The sequence below is a fragment of the Varanus komodoensis genome, unplaced genomic scaffold (assembly GCF_004798865.1).
Source record: "Varanus komodoensis strain SLA01 unplaced genomic scaffold, ASM479886v1 scaffold23, whole genome shotgun sequence".
Lineage (NCBI taxonomy): Eukaryota > Metazoa > Chordata > Lepidosauria > Squamata > Varanidae > Varanus > Varanus komodoensis.
The window spans coordinates 2,982,147-2,996,052 of NW_025335627.1; the positions used below are offsets into that span (position 1 = coordinate 2,982,147).

The 13,906-nt window shown below is 37.6% G+C and overlaps 1 protein-coding gene across 1 annotated transcript in view; it reads right to left on the bottom strand.

The window, feature by feature from the left end:
- Positions 1-10,673, bottom strand: part of IQCA1 (IQ motif containing with AAA domain 1) — a 141,403-nt gene extending 130,730 nt beyond the window's left edge. The window contains exons 1-4 of the mRNA XM_044431818.1: positions 7,510-10,673; positions 4,987-5,106; positions 4,286-4,477; positions 2,537-2,608 (exon numbers count right to left, since the gene is read on the bottom strand). Of these exons, the coding sequence (XP_044287753.1) occupies positions 2,537-2,608; positions 4,286-4,477; positions 4,987-5,106; positions 7,510-7,725 (600 nt within the window). The 5' untranslated portion in view covers positions 7,726-10,673. The remainder of the gene's footprint in view (positions 1-2,536; positions 2,609-4,285; positions 4,478-4,986; positions 5,107-7,509) is intronic.
- Positions 10,674-13,906: the final 3,233 nt, after the last annotated feature.

Below are 13,906 nucleotides of genomic sequence, written 5' to 3' on the forward strand. Positions count from 1 at the left end.
GGTCTGAAATAGGCCACCTCTAGCAGCTCTCTATACACCGCTTGTTTGACTAAAAAAGGAGGGCTGGGCATTCCAAAAGTTAAAAAGTATTGGGTTGCAAACCAAGTAAAGATAGTTCCAGATATTATAGCCCAAAACAAAGAAATAATATGGAGTGATATTGAATTAAAAGAATTAAGGGAAATAGGTGATCACTTAGAGACACATTGGTTTAAAAAAGGATATTAAAAAGATTATTAAGAGAATTCAAAATCCCTTTTAAAAAAATATGATGGAAGTATGGGAAAAATGGAGACAACAGTTAATCCTGGGAATTTCTCTGTTAATACCAGTGGTCGAAATGGAGAAATTCCCAACAACAGAATCAAAGGATTGGATTAATCAATTAAAATAATCATATATATAAATGGGAAGATTGGAAAAATAAGATAAAAAATCTAATACAATTAAAGAGTATATTGGCAGAGGCTAAATTAAATTGATTAAATTTAATTCAATTGGAAAAATGGATGAAGATGGAGGATAAATTTAAAGACGAAGAAAGACAATTAACAAAATTTGAAACAATTATAAAATAATGTGAGATTGAGGTAGAATACACAAGTAAAGGAAGAGTTGCTAAAAATTATAGGATATTAATGGAGTTAGGGGATCAGACAAAAAGTTTAAAAGCAATTTGGGAAATGGATGTGGGCGAAATAAAAGACAAGGATTGGAAGAATATTTGGAGTAGAAGAATATATAAGAATATATTGGTTAGAATTAAAGAACATGGATATAAAATGATATGGAGATGGTATTTAACACCAGTTAAGTTAAATCAAATTGATGACAAATATTCTAATATGTGTTGGAGATGTAGGAAAGGGATTGGAACTTATAAACATATGTGGTGGGATTGTGATAATATACATAAGATTTGGATTATGGTATTTAATGAAATTAGAGAAATTTTAGATATAGACTTAGAAATGTCACCGAGAATTGTGTTATTACTGTTGATTGAAAAACAAGATATAATGAAGTTAAGAAGGAATCGATCCAAAGTTTGATAGTGGTAGTTAGGCTAGTGACAGTTAAATATTGGAAACAGAACTGGGTTATGCAAAGGTATGAATGGTATAATGAAATATGGTAATTAATGATAAACTGACAACAGAAATAAAAATTAAAAATGGTTAATAAAAGCAAACAAAAATAATGACATTTGGGAAGATTTTGTAAAAGCAGTACTGATAGAAGGCAAAGGTTGTAAACCTAACCAAGATTATGAATTTCTGGAGGGGACATGGATGTAATTGAAGTATATTAATTGTTATAATATAAAAATTAAGTGGAGGTATTATTGGTCTCCGGGGTTGTGGGGGCACTTTATTATTTACTTTTTTAATTATTAATTGAGTTTTTGTATGTTATATTAATGTTGTGAAGTGTTGTATTTATGGTTTTTTTCTTCTGTATTTAAAAAAAAATTAAAAAGCAGGGGAAGTATCTTTAGGTGCAAAATGGTATAATTTGGCTGTAGCACCATCAAGTATAATACTCTTGTTGGTGTAAAGAGCCATGGTAGCTTGGATAGTATTTTCCATGTGTAGTTTCCTCAAGAAGTCAGTGGTGTCCTGCAAGTATTGGTGGCATATAAACTAAAGCAGGGATGGGCAACTTCAGATGCTCTGAGGGACAATTTCATCCCCATCCTGGGCTGTTCAACAAAATTTGGCTGCAGTGGCAAAACGCACACTTTAGCAACAAACTATGGCAGAAAATTTTAGGCAACTCATAAATTTTCAAATAAAATAAAAACCAATCAGTAAAAATTGAGAAGGCTGTTTAGCAGCTTTAAAATAAGTTTTGAAGGCTTAACAGCATCCAGTATATATCTTTAAGATGCTTAGGATAAATTACAATCAGTGCTTTCATTACCATCATTCTGTACTGGTCAAAGCTCTTTGAGTAGGTCACAAAACTTAAAACACAGCATAACATATTGCTTCCAATATTTGGACAGGACTGATGCTAACAGCAGACTTATTGTGCACCTGTCTTTCCTCTTGCCTTGAACATAGCCCAAAAATATGGAAGGCAGAGCAAATTATCATGATGAAGTACAAACGGTCAAAGCTTGTAGGAAGACTGACAGTAGACTAAACCTCAGAATGAGCTTAGAATGTGAACTATGTTAAAAAATAACTAGGAAGAATTTAAGATACCCACACCACTATGAATAAGGAGCACTACCACCACCACTGTGAATGAGGTGAAAAATGCAGTTGACCATCCCCAAGTTGCTATTTGGAAATAGCCATAGCATGATAGCTCTTTATCTCCTCTCACCACTCACATTGCTGCTTTGTGTCCCTCTATATTTTTCTCATTTGTGTTGACCTAGTATCTATTTTGAAGCAGATTTTTTTTGTTAAGGGCTGAGCTTTATAATACTTAGTTTCAAAACACTTTTATTTTATATTATGTAAAATGTTGATGTTATGCAGTACTATTTAAAATCCCCTTTAAAAAGAGGTATGTAAAAACTTACCATCCCTAGAAATATCATTTCTTCTTCTCTGAGTTGCAAAGTTTTCTTCCACTGTGCATATCCACGCCAAAACTGAATTTTAAATACAAAAGGAATGAGTTCAATTGCTTCCTCTACAACAAGGGGAAAAATAAACGGGAGAAGGAAAAACTAACAGTACAAATTTAACAACTGAGCACTAACAGGTTAGCATCTGGGTTTTTTTTTTGGCAGTGTTCTCAAACTTTCCTGTCTGGTTTTCAGTACAGACTGACAAAGAATAATGTGGAAGCTATCTTTCTGTGAATTATTTAGAAATGTCTATTCATATGCAGTACCCTTACATTTTAATTCTCTCATTTCCTATAATTTTAGATAGCAATGCTAGAAATAAAGTTAGAACTTAAAGAAATAAATTCGTTCTACATTCCTTTGTCTTCAACATACTACGCTCTTAAAATGCAAAACAGAAATAAAGGATATGCAGAGAACTCCTTTAGTTGTTGCCTCAAAGTATAATCACAGTCATGCATATATGCTTAGAATCATGGTTTCTAGAATTTGATACTGAGAAACATGTTGGACATTATTCCATCACACATCCTTGATAAAAATAAAAGAGTTGTTTTTAAGTAAAAGTTAACTATCAACTTTCTACCAAGGGTTGATCAACTCTACAACAATTTCAGGAGATGCACATGTTCCACAGGGCAGTTTATTCTTTATCACAATAAATCTTTGTACACACTAAGATAAAACTGTTGGTGGGTATTATCACAATTTCTAATTTTTACTTGGGCGGCGTGGTGGAGATGATTCAGCTTTCATTTAAAATAGTCCTAGGCAGAAGACTTGGAATCTTGTACCTGAAGGCTCAGGCTACCTTCCTTGAACTGTGACCCTATCCATGATAAGTCTTCTCATGCATTCCAGACATTGGGCATACTGGTTCACTTAATTTTGGCAACTGTCTAGAATATCTTTGGTAATCCACAGTTGTTCTTTATAGTTCTGCTTTTATTTAGAATAGCCCAAATTGCTGCCATTTTATCAGAAAAAGAAACAGTTCATTTAAATTACTAAAGGCACTGAACTTCTTAACTGTGAGATTCAAAAACTTGTTATGAAATGAGTCAACAAACTAAAGGCTAGATAGCATTAACTGCTGGGTGGTAATCAAATGAAATAAATGAATGATTAAATAAATGAATAATTAAGCTGAGCTCTAGAGCCTTCTAGTGTTGTGCCTTTATTTTAAACTTCTAGTGTGGGTGGAGAGATGTTTGGGAAGTCTCACAGCAAAAAGAGGTATTTTGAATCTAATGCTGTTAAGGGGTCTGAGAACTAGTTTTCACTTTTTCTTGTCTTAAGCCATTGAGCCTACATTGAGCCTTTCCGTTTCTACATATTACAGAAATCCATTGTATGTAGCTTTGCTAGCAGAAATGAAATGTTTCCTGAAATTCCTTGCAACATCTTCCTCACAAATTTGAGGGCAGAGGGACTGGTGATGTCAAGAGAATGAGAAGAATGGAGAGCTACCCTAAGATTCAGTTTTTCAAGGTTTCCTGGAAACCCCTAGAATTAACCCTAACCCCAACCCTAACCATGAGCTTTCTACAAGAATTCTCTAAGAAAAGTCAGAAAGGCTGAGCTAATGATAGAGCAAGTCAGGGCTGGGAGACCTTGCCCTTTTAATTTAATATAATTACCATCTCTATGTTACCTATGGCAGTTTATTCCATTTTCACAGTAATATATTTAGTTTACCCTTTGAATGCACATTGCAGCAGCTTCCAGATCTGGCCCTTTTGTACCATGAAGTCTGGCTAGCCTCTCTCTCTTTTCTTCAAGATAGATTTGTTTCATGAAGGTGGCCCTGAGTCGGCCTTGTCGAGCCCGTTCAGCCACTTGAATTGCTCTAATAGCTTCTTCTAAGAGCATGATCTTCACCTGTTTTCTCTGCAACATAAAATTGCAATGTAGAACAAAAATTAAATACATCAAGTGCATTTAATACACCCAGTCCCATACATCTGCAATGGAAGACATATGGGCTGATCATGGCACTTTCTCTGACAATAAAATTAAGAGAAAGAAGATCATGCATGCCACCTTGGGCTCCTCGGAGGAAAAAGGACAGTTAAATGTGACAAACACACAGTAGCACTGAAAGGAAAGAACATGTCCAGGATACAGCCACTGCAATAAACATCATACAACCAAATGACACTTTCTGCCCTTATCATGCCAACTAAAGAAAAGAAAAAGCTAGAAAGATAGCCTACAAATCCAAGGCTTTGCTGTCCATATAAGGGTCTAAATGTTATAGCAACAGGAGATGAGGGTGCTGTGCAAAGTCGAGAGACAGACATGAGACCACAGGTGGCAAAGGTGAATGGCTGAAGGCACTAGCTTGAATGCCCCCAAATCTAGAGCTGTCCTTGGACTGATTACAGACATATACTCACTGGTTCTCCATCATACATTCCAGCATCAAACATTATTTGAGCAAGGATTCTCTCTCTCTCTTTCAACACCTTTAGTTTCTCCTTAATAAAATACCTTGGAATAGGTATTTCAATGTTTTCCTGTCAAAGAGGGAAAGATACTTGTGTAAACCATGTTGGTCATTCATTTAATACCTTTTCTTCACAGATACACAAGAAGTGCTCAAGACATATTTCTTGAAATTTATAAAAGTTGTCATGCCATAACTCTGCAACTGCTTGAACTTATTTAATCTTTGGAGAATTCCAAAATTGGTTTTGTTACCTGTCAGCTGCCTTCCACTGAGTCAGAACTCAGGTGGAAAACTTGTTAAACGTCAACAGGGACCAGTTCACACCATTAAATGAGTAGCACTTGCCTGACATCATTAGCTTAATTACCCTTGCAGTTGTGGCTTGCCATGTCATCCAAAGGCCTGGGTTATTTTGAGAGTTGCTTCCCCATCAACCAAGCCATGCCACCTGGGTTTAGATGCCATGACAAACCATGCCTAGGTAAGAATCTAGGCTAATAGCATCAGGCATGCCCTGGGCATTTAAAAAAAGGGGGAATTATTTAAGCCACGGTGGCTTGCTTTCATTGTATAAATGGAATATTGGTGAAGCCTGAACACTCAAAAATGTGTTACACTAATCTGATTATTAAATAATAATTTAATAACAATTATTATTAAATATATTAAATAATAAACAACCAACAAAGCTTGTTGTGATGGTATTACCTTGTCATCTCTTTATCCCTATATTTAATGTATGAATAAATGTCCACACACACACACTCAGTAGCAATCCCCCTACCCATATAGAATTAGCCAGGAGCAGAACAGATGAGGGAAGTGGGAGATGGGAAATCTTGAAGTATAGTCTACAGTTGGAAACAGAGCTTTCATTAACATGCTGAAATGAAGAACACTTACAACTTATTTATGCCTGAAATCAATCAGAAATGCTCAGCTGGTGAGTTTTTTATTTTTTATTTATAGCCTGCCTTTTTCCTACAAAGGGCTCAAGGCAGCTTACATCATTCACCTCCTCCATCTTTTACTAGTGAGAAAGAAATACAGCAGGAACCCCTTATCTGATGGCTCAGTTAACTGTGGTTGACCTCAGCCCAAAAGAGAAGTGGTAAGGTGCCGTAAAGTGCCAAAGGAAGTGTTAAAGTTCTTCATGTAAGCAAGAATTCTTTATTTAATAGGGCAAGAAAAGATCATATGCTGAGGTAAGAATGAAAGAAATTGGGAAAAAGAAATGTATATAGTTTGACTATATAGTTTATTTAATTTGTGGCTTGCCACTTACCACCTGCTGCCACCAGCCACAGGTGCCCACTTGCCACTCTCAAACATCTGTCATTTGCCATATGTGGCTCTTCTGTTGAGCAAGTCTGGCCATCTCTGGTATAGTGTTTGCTATTATCTGCAGCTTCAGGCACCTATTGTGAGGCTTGGAACTGATGTGCACAAGATATGAGGGTCCTGCTGTAATCATGGAACAAGATTCTGTAACTTCACTGTGCTGAAAAGAAATTAACTGAACTATTTATTTGATGTGAACTAGTATTTTATGTCTGAATGCCAAGACTACAAGGGTTGGTTCTAGCCAAACATATGGGCACCAATATTTCTGAATGTGAGGGAAGATTCTGATATTACTTTATAGATTAACACATACAACATATTGATGTGCAATATGTACCCCTGTGGACGTTTCTAACATCTAATTTACTTTTTACATCAACTTGTTGAAAGAGAGCTCTGTGCACTGAATCTGAATGTTGCCCTTTGGATCCTGCATTTACAGCATGGTTTATTCTTTTCAGTCTTGTGTTCCAAGACAGTTCCTGATGTGGGCAACAGGTGGAGCTGTATGAGAGAAAGTTAAATTTATGAATTTCAAACTGTGAGGCTTGTTGGGGAATTATCCACTCCTCCCTGACTCCTTGAAACCCAGAGTGTGCATGCCTTGATTACTAGTGAAGGTGACATACTGCTATTCAAGACCTTTTCTTACAATGTTTCATTTATTTTATACACATGGCTGCCATGGTTAATCTGTGTGAACTTCCTGTTCAAGGTTTTGTGCCACCTCAAGTGCCTGAAAAGTGCTGTCAGCACTCACACAACCACCTTAATAAGGTAATACCTAGAGTTGGATGCCAAGTAGACTGCTCAAGAGGTTGTGTGAGATTGTGTGAAGCCTTTCCATTTGTGAGCAATGGGCTCAGAATCCAAATAGTGAAAACACTTTACATTTTATGTCAAATTATATATTTGATGTTAGAGTAGGAAACAAGTTCTATTTCAAACTAGAAGTGCCAACAGAAATGAAGTGGAACTCCACACAATTTTCACAAGTGAGAGCAAATGAATAATCCACTAAACAGGAATATTTGTAATTTAAATAAATAGCACTTTCAAGTGATTCTCAGGCTTGGACTCTATGAAACAGAAGTACATTAACAAGGGGGTGGGAGAGTATACTTACAGGTGACAGCTTAAGATCCTGTAAAATGTCATCAAAGTAGTGATATTCTGAGTACTCCAGCTCCACCATTTCATTCTTCAGTTCCAAGATGCGGCCCATTACTCCATCGAGTATTTGCCGAATGATTAAGCGCTTTTGTGGGTGAACAATCTGGTCGTATGCAGTTTCCAAGTTGCGAAATATTTGCACATATTTGATGTAGAAGGTAGCTAGCATTTGAAACACTACCACACGATCTTTCACTGGCCTTTGGGACTTCTCTTCTATCTCCTTCTGCAACAGGCTGTTGAGGGATTCTTGGGCTTCAGCCCATATTTTATTGTAAGTGCTAATTGGAAGTGGGAGGAGAACACTTTAGTTCTTAAAAGCAGTATTAAATAATATACAACTGCCCGTGCAATTGTATACATAAATACACAGAAAAAACACTATATAAATTAAAACAGTAAGAAATGTAAGTATTGCATCTTTGGTATCATTACCCCTAAAGTCATTTAGGAAAGTAGCATTCAGAAGTTATGTTGGAAGTCTATTTGCACTACGCTGTGCAAGATCTCAGTGATGGGTTTGTTTTTTTAGAGCTGTATTCTTATTTTAATGTAATGAATATAAAGTTATTGTATTTTTTAAATCTCATATTTTAATGAAGCGGATTCCAAGTTAAAGTACCAGAATAAATGTTAAAGCAGATTTGTTAAAAATATTAAAGGCTCTTGCAAAGGACGGCATACAAATATCTTAAATAAATAAAGCAAGCAAGCAAGCTGCCAGGTTTTTATGGTTCCCTATCTCTGTGCCTTTAACAGCAGCTTCATCTACAAAAATTAGCAATGGCAAAGTTTATCTCCATGTCCTGAAAAGCTTCACTTTCTATAGATTAAGAAGTTGTTTATAGGTGTAGAAGACAGACATAGTTATGCCTTTAACATATATTTTGGTAGAAATTGTATGCAAAATGTGGCCCCTCTTTCATATCTAGTTTAGGTTTTTGTAGATATGTTAAGCAAAGCACTAGATCACGGAAGTGTACAAAACTGAAATTCAGTTTAATCACATTTGCTCACTGTGTAGAGTGACCAAATGGAAAGATGGCTGTTGAAACAGAAGAATGGATTTTAGCGAGTGAACCTTTCATGCCAATCTAAATCTGTTGACATTTCCTCTTCTACACAATTTTCTTTTTTACAAGTGGATCTCCATCCTCTTTTCCATCTAGTGACATAAGGTGGCCATGTGACTTCTCTGAAGTTCTGCTGTGGGACTTTCCTCTGTTTGAGGGGCTCTCCTGTCCAATGCCGGTTTAAAGATAAAGAGTCTTAAGAATCATTGCTCATCCAAGCTGAGCAGGCAGGCACACGGGTCACCCAGCCACAATCTTCTGCAAGACAGTGAGAACAACTATATTTCACTTCTCACTAAATCTGCATCTATGCATACAAACTGACACATACAAATTGCCTTCCCATTTTCGTCCTTTTTTTGACAATTTGTAATTGGTCAGTCCTATACAGGACTCCTGAATATGGGCCTATGTCATGGTCTACAGCAGAGGTGGGCAGACTTCAGGATTGTGTGATCCATTTCACTTTTTCACAGGAGTCAAGCATCATCTACTGGGAGCCAATAAGGGCTTGGGGACAGGGGCAGGTAGGCATATACTGTTAAGGAACAGAATACCTATGGATACATGCACTTTCCAGGAATTAATTTCCAAAACAAGGAGGGAGTTTACAGCCTTTTCATAAAACTCCTGGTTTTTCTCTTTCTTCATTTCAACAGCCTACCATTAGGGTAATAGACCATTTAGAATTGCTATTCTGTTGGCAATTTCTAAGCCACCTCTACCACACTGGAAGCCTCTGGCAGGAACAGAGCCAGGAGCTACAAGAAGGAAGACATTCCCTTAGCAGCAGATGCATTCCCTAACCTTCTATTGTTGCAGACCAGATTAATACAGAATTAGGTTGAGTCATGTTAACAACACATGGCCCAGTCAAATACAAAAACAAGACATCAGTCTTTATCCTTTCTATTTGTAATTCATTGTAACTATCGTGATCTATTTCACTTGAAGAATTGTCATTTTGTGAGGGCAGATGGTGGAGAATAACTGATATCTGCAAGACCTTTACTGTAAACAGAATGTTGTACATTGTTTAATCAGTTTTTTATAATCTAAACAGGGTATAAGAACTCTAACAAATGAAGTGAAGAGTTTGAGAATCTGTATATTGTGGGGACTGTTAATATAAGAAAAAGTTCCAGTGTCGAATTTAGTAGTTCTAGGTTACACAACTAGCGTACCAAATGTCCAAAGTTTTGTCCAAGACTGACAAAGATAATAAAAGGAATGAAACAGAAGCTTAAATGCAAGGGTAAAAAATATACACATAAAATGTTCTTCCTACAAAGCTTTATTCAGAATTCAGTAGAGTTCAGGTATCAAAGGGAGTAGGAAAGATATTTAATATTTATATAGAATAAAAGGACAGTAAAGTTGGAAGAGGCCAAGAAAGTCATTGGGTCCAAGCCCCCGTTCAATGCAAGACTCATTAAACCATCCCTCAGATGGCTGGCCAGGTGCATCCTGATTGCCTTTATTGTGAGAGAGCCCACAACCTTCCTAGCTCAATGGTTCTATTGTCATACTTCTTTAATGGTCAGGAAGTCCATCATGATATTCAGCCAGAATCTGGCTTCCTCTAATTTGAGCCCATTATTCTGTGTCCTACACTCAGGGATGAGGAATAAGAGATCCTAGGCCTCCAATGTGTGACAACATTTCAAGTATTGAAGAGTACTATCATGCTTCCTCTCATTTTTCTCTTTCTATGGCTAAACATGTCCAGTTCTTTTAATTTCTCTGCACAGGGCAGTTTCCAGGCCCCAAATCATCCTTGTTGCCCTCCTCTATAAGCCTCCCAGCTTGTCTGCAGCTTTCTTAAACTATGGTGCTCACTTTAAGAAAGAAGAGTACAATACTTCAGATGGGGCATAACCAGTGCTGAGCAGAAAGAAACTAGTACTTAATGTATTTAGAAGTGATACTTCTATTAATGCAACCCAAACTAACGTGGCCTTTCTGTAACCACATCACATTGTTGACTCATATTCCACATGTGACCCACAACAATTCCAAGATCTTTCTCGCTTGCAGTATTGTTGAGCCAAGTATCCTCTATCTTGTACAAATGTACTTTGTTTCCTTTTCCTTGGTGCAGAACATGACATTTGTCCCTACTGAATTCCATTCTGCTGTTTTCAGCCCTGTGCTCCAACCTATCAAATTCACTTGAAATTTGGTTTCTGTCTTCCAGGTAATAGCTATCCCACCCAATTTTGTGTGATCTGAAAATCTGGTGTTTCCTGTAGTAGTTCACCGAATTGATTATACTGTTTTTTGCTTAATATATTTAACTAATTAATATCTGACCTTGGCTGTGTATTTTTCTGTTTTATTGTTGCTATTCTAGGTAATATAGTTATTTTATGTAATATTGTAATCTGCTTAGAGAGTCTTCGAACTAGTACAGCAGAATATAAACTGAATGAATGAATGAATTTGTTGAAGAGCACTTGGCCCTGGACTGGACTCTTTGGTACCCCACTCATTAACTCTCCTCATTTTGCAAATGTGCCATTGATGAGTGCTCTTTGAGTCCAATTCTGTAGCCGATTCTCACCTGATCATGGACCCACCTGAAAGTTGTTAACCCACTTTTAGCTAATTTCTTAGGCAGAATATCATGGAGCACTTTGTCACAAACTATCCTAAGATCAACATATGTCAACAGCATTCCTACAGTCCACCAGGAAGGTTACCCAATCAAACAATGAAATCAGATTAGTTTGCCAAGATTTGTTCATGGCAAATCATTGTTGGCTTCTAGAAATCACTGCACTTCTTTCAAGGGGTTTGCAGACTGACTCATTTATAATCTACTCCAGAATTTCCCCAGGGATTGATGTCAGACTGACTGGCCTGTAGTTCCCAGGTACTTTTTTTCCTTCTTGAAGATGGGAACATTATTGACCCTTCTCCAGTCGTATGGCAGTCAACCCAGTCAACCCTGTTCTCCATGATTTCTCAAAGATAATAAACAGTGGTTCTGAGAGTTCTTCTGCCAGTTTCTTTATTACTCTATGATAAAGTTCATTGGATAAATGGTTCATTGGACCATTTAAACTAATTAGATGATCCTTGATTACTTGCCTATCAATCTCAAATTGCCATCCTGCTTCTTCAGCTTGTAATTTACCAGGAAGGTCAAAGATCTTTTGGGAGAAGTCTGAGCCAAAGTAGGAGTTAATAACTTCTGCCTTTTCCTTTGTCATCTGTTATCATTTTGCCATCCAAAAGTTGCTGAACCCCCTTCTCTGTCCTCTTTTATTTTGGATATATCTGAAGAAGGCTTTTATCTTGCTTTTAGCATCCCTTGCTAGCCTATTCCTACTTTTACCCTTCCTGATACCATCCCTGCAATTCTGTGCTACCAGCCTATATTCTTCCTTTGTAGTCTGGCCTTCCTTCCACTTTCCATACAAATCCTTTTATTCCAGATAATATCTAAGCTTTTTGTGAAGCCATACTACTTCTTCTGTTGTCTTCTACCATTTTAACTTGTTGGAATTGTTTGTAATTGTGCCTTTAGAAGTTCCTTTTTTAAAAAATTCCCAGCTATCTTGGACTCCTTTTCTCATTAGAGTCACTTGCCGTGAGACTTTGCTTATCATTGTTCTGAGTTTTCCTAAACTATTTTCCATTGTTCTGAGTTTTCCTAAAATCCAAGGTATGGGTTTGGCTACATTCCTTTAGAATCAAGAATTCAAGGATAGCATTTTCACTTTTCCCCTAATGTTTGTAAACCATCCAGAGAGCCCTCTGGGCTATTGGGGTGGTATATAAATGCAATCAATCAATCAGTAAGTAAGTAAGTAAGTTCCTGTAACTGCACTTTATCCCCTTGGTCCTCTGTGTTGGTTAGAATCAAGTCAAGGACAGCTGTTCCTCTAGTTTCTTCCTCCACCTTCTGTATTGCAACATTATCAGCTTCACATATTAGGACTCTCTTGCAGAAGCCATGTTTGACATATGTCCCCCAACAAACATCAGGGAAATTGAAGTCCCCATTACTACTACTTCATGCCTCTCTAAAACACTGACAATTTGCTTTTCAAAATCTTCATGCTCATCCTCTCCTTGACCCCAACCACCATGTTCCTTTTATTTCTTGTCCCAGATGGGGCTATTAATCCAGATGCTCTCAATGGGACTAAAACTCCTTCATCTTCTCTTATTCCCTTGAGGATGGACACTCACTGCTCTAGTGCTCTCACCTTTTCTTCCAACAGGGCAGCAAGCTTGTGCTTGTTGCACATGTAGGCCAGGCTGACCTCAGGCAAGAGAACTGGGGAGTATTCTCTGAACATACTTTCTGCTACCTTTTTGATTTGACCGTGCTGTTTTGTAACAGCCTGTCCTTTCCCCTGTGTTTCCTGAGGGTTAACAACAGAGACCACTTAGCCTCTGCCTTTGTCCCATCCTCCACTACAACGCAACTGCCAAACTCCTGTTCACTCTCCCTGTTCACTCACTCACTGGGAGCTTGCATAGAATGGTCCCTACATCAGCTGGGGCAGCCTGCTCTGCTCTGCTCTGCTAGGAGTCAGAAACCAGAATGAATCTCCCCACCTACTGCTGCTGAAAGTAATCAAGCTACTCCCCTTCAGTTGCAGCTATCAGGAACACATAGTCAGTTGGAAGAGAAAGTTCCTGGCCGTATTCCTGACACCTTTGCCCCTGCCTTTCTTCCACTATAGCTCCTCTGCCAAACCCGTTAGCTCATCTAGTTCACTCACTCTGGGAGTTTACTTGCTTGTGTAGAACAGTCCCTAGACTAGCTGGGGCAGCTTCCTCAGGTCAGCTCAGCTGGGAGTAAGGAGTTGAATTTATTAATTTAATCATACAGTTATATTTACACTCCACCTTTTCTCATACAGGCCAAAGAATATTTCAAAAGGAAACTGTAACAGGTTAAATTCAGATTTACCCATATTTAAAATTGACCTGTTGAGTGCAATAGAACTTTGCCATGATTCACTTTTGATTCCAGAGCAGATGATGCAGAGCAGATGATGAATCTGGAATCACTTTTGATTCCAGATTCATATGATGAGCAGAGCAATACATTATCCCTTGGCAGTGTCTACATAGCCATAGGATTATCTGCAGTCCCAGCCGTGACCTTGAAAATTCAGTTCAAGATTAGAGCTATTGACAAAGAAATAACTGCATTTGTGCTTCTCCAAGGTTACAAATGTGACTTTGGAGGAGTTTTCTGGTCATTCCTCATGGCAAGGGAGGAAGGAGGCCAGCACCACTAAGAGATAAAAGGTA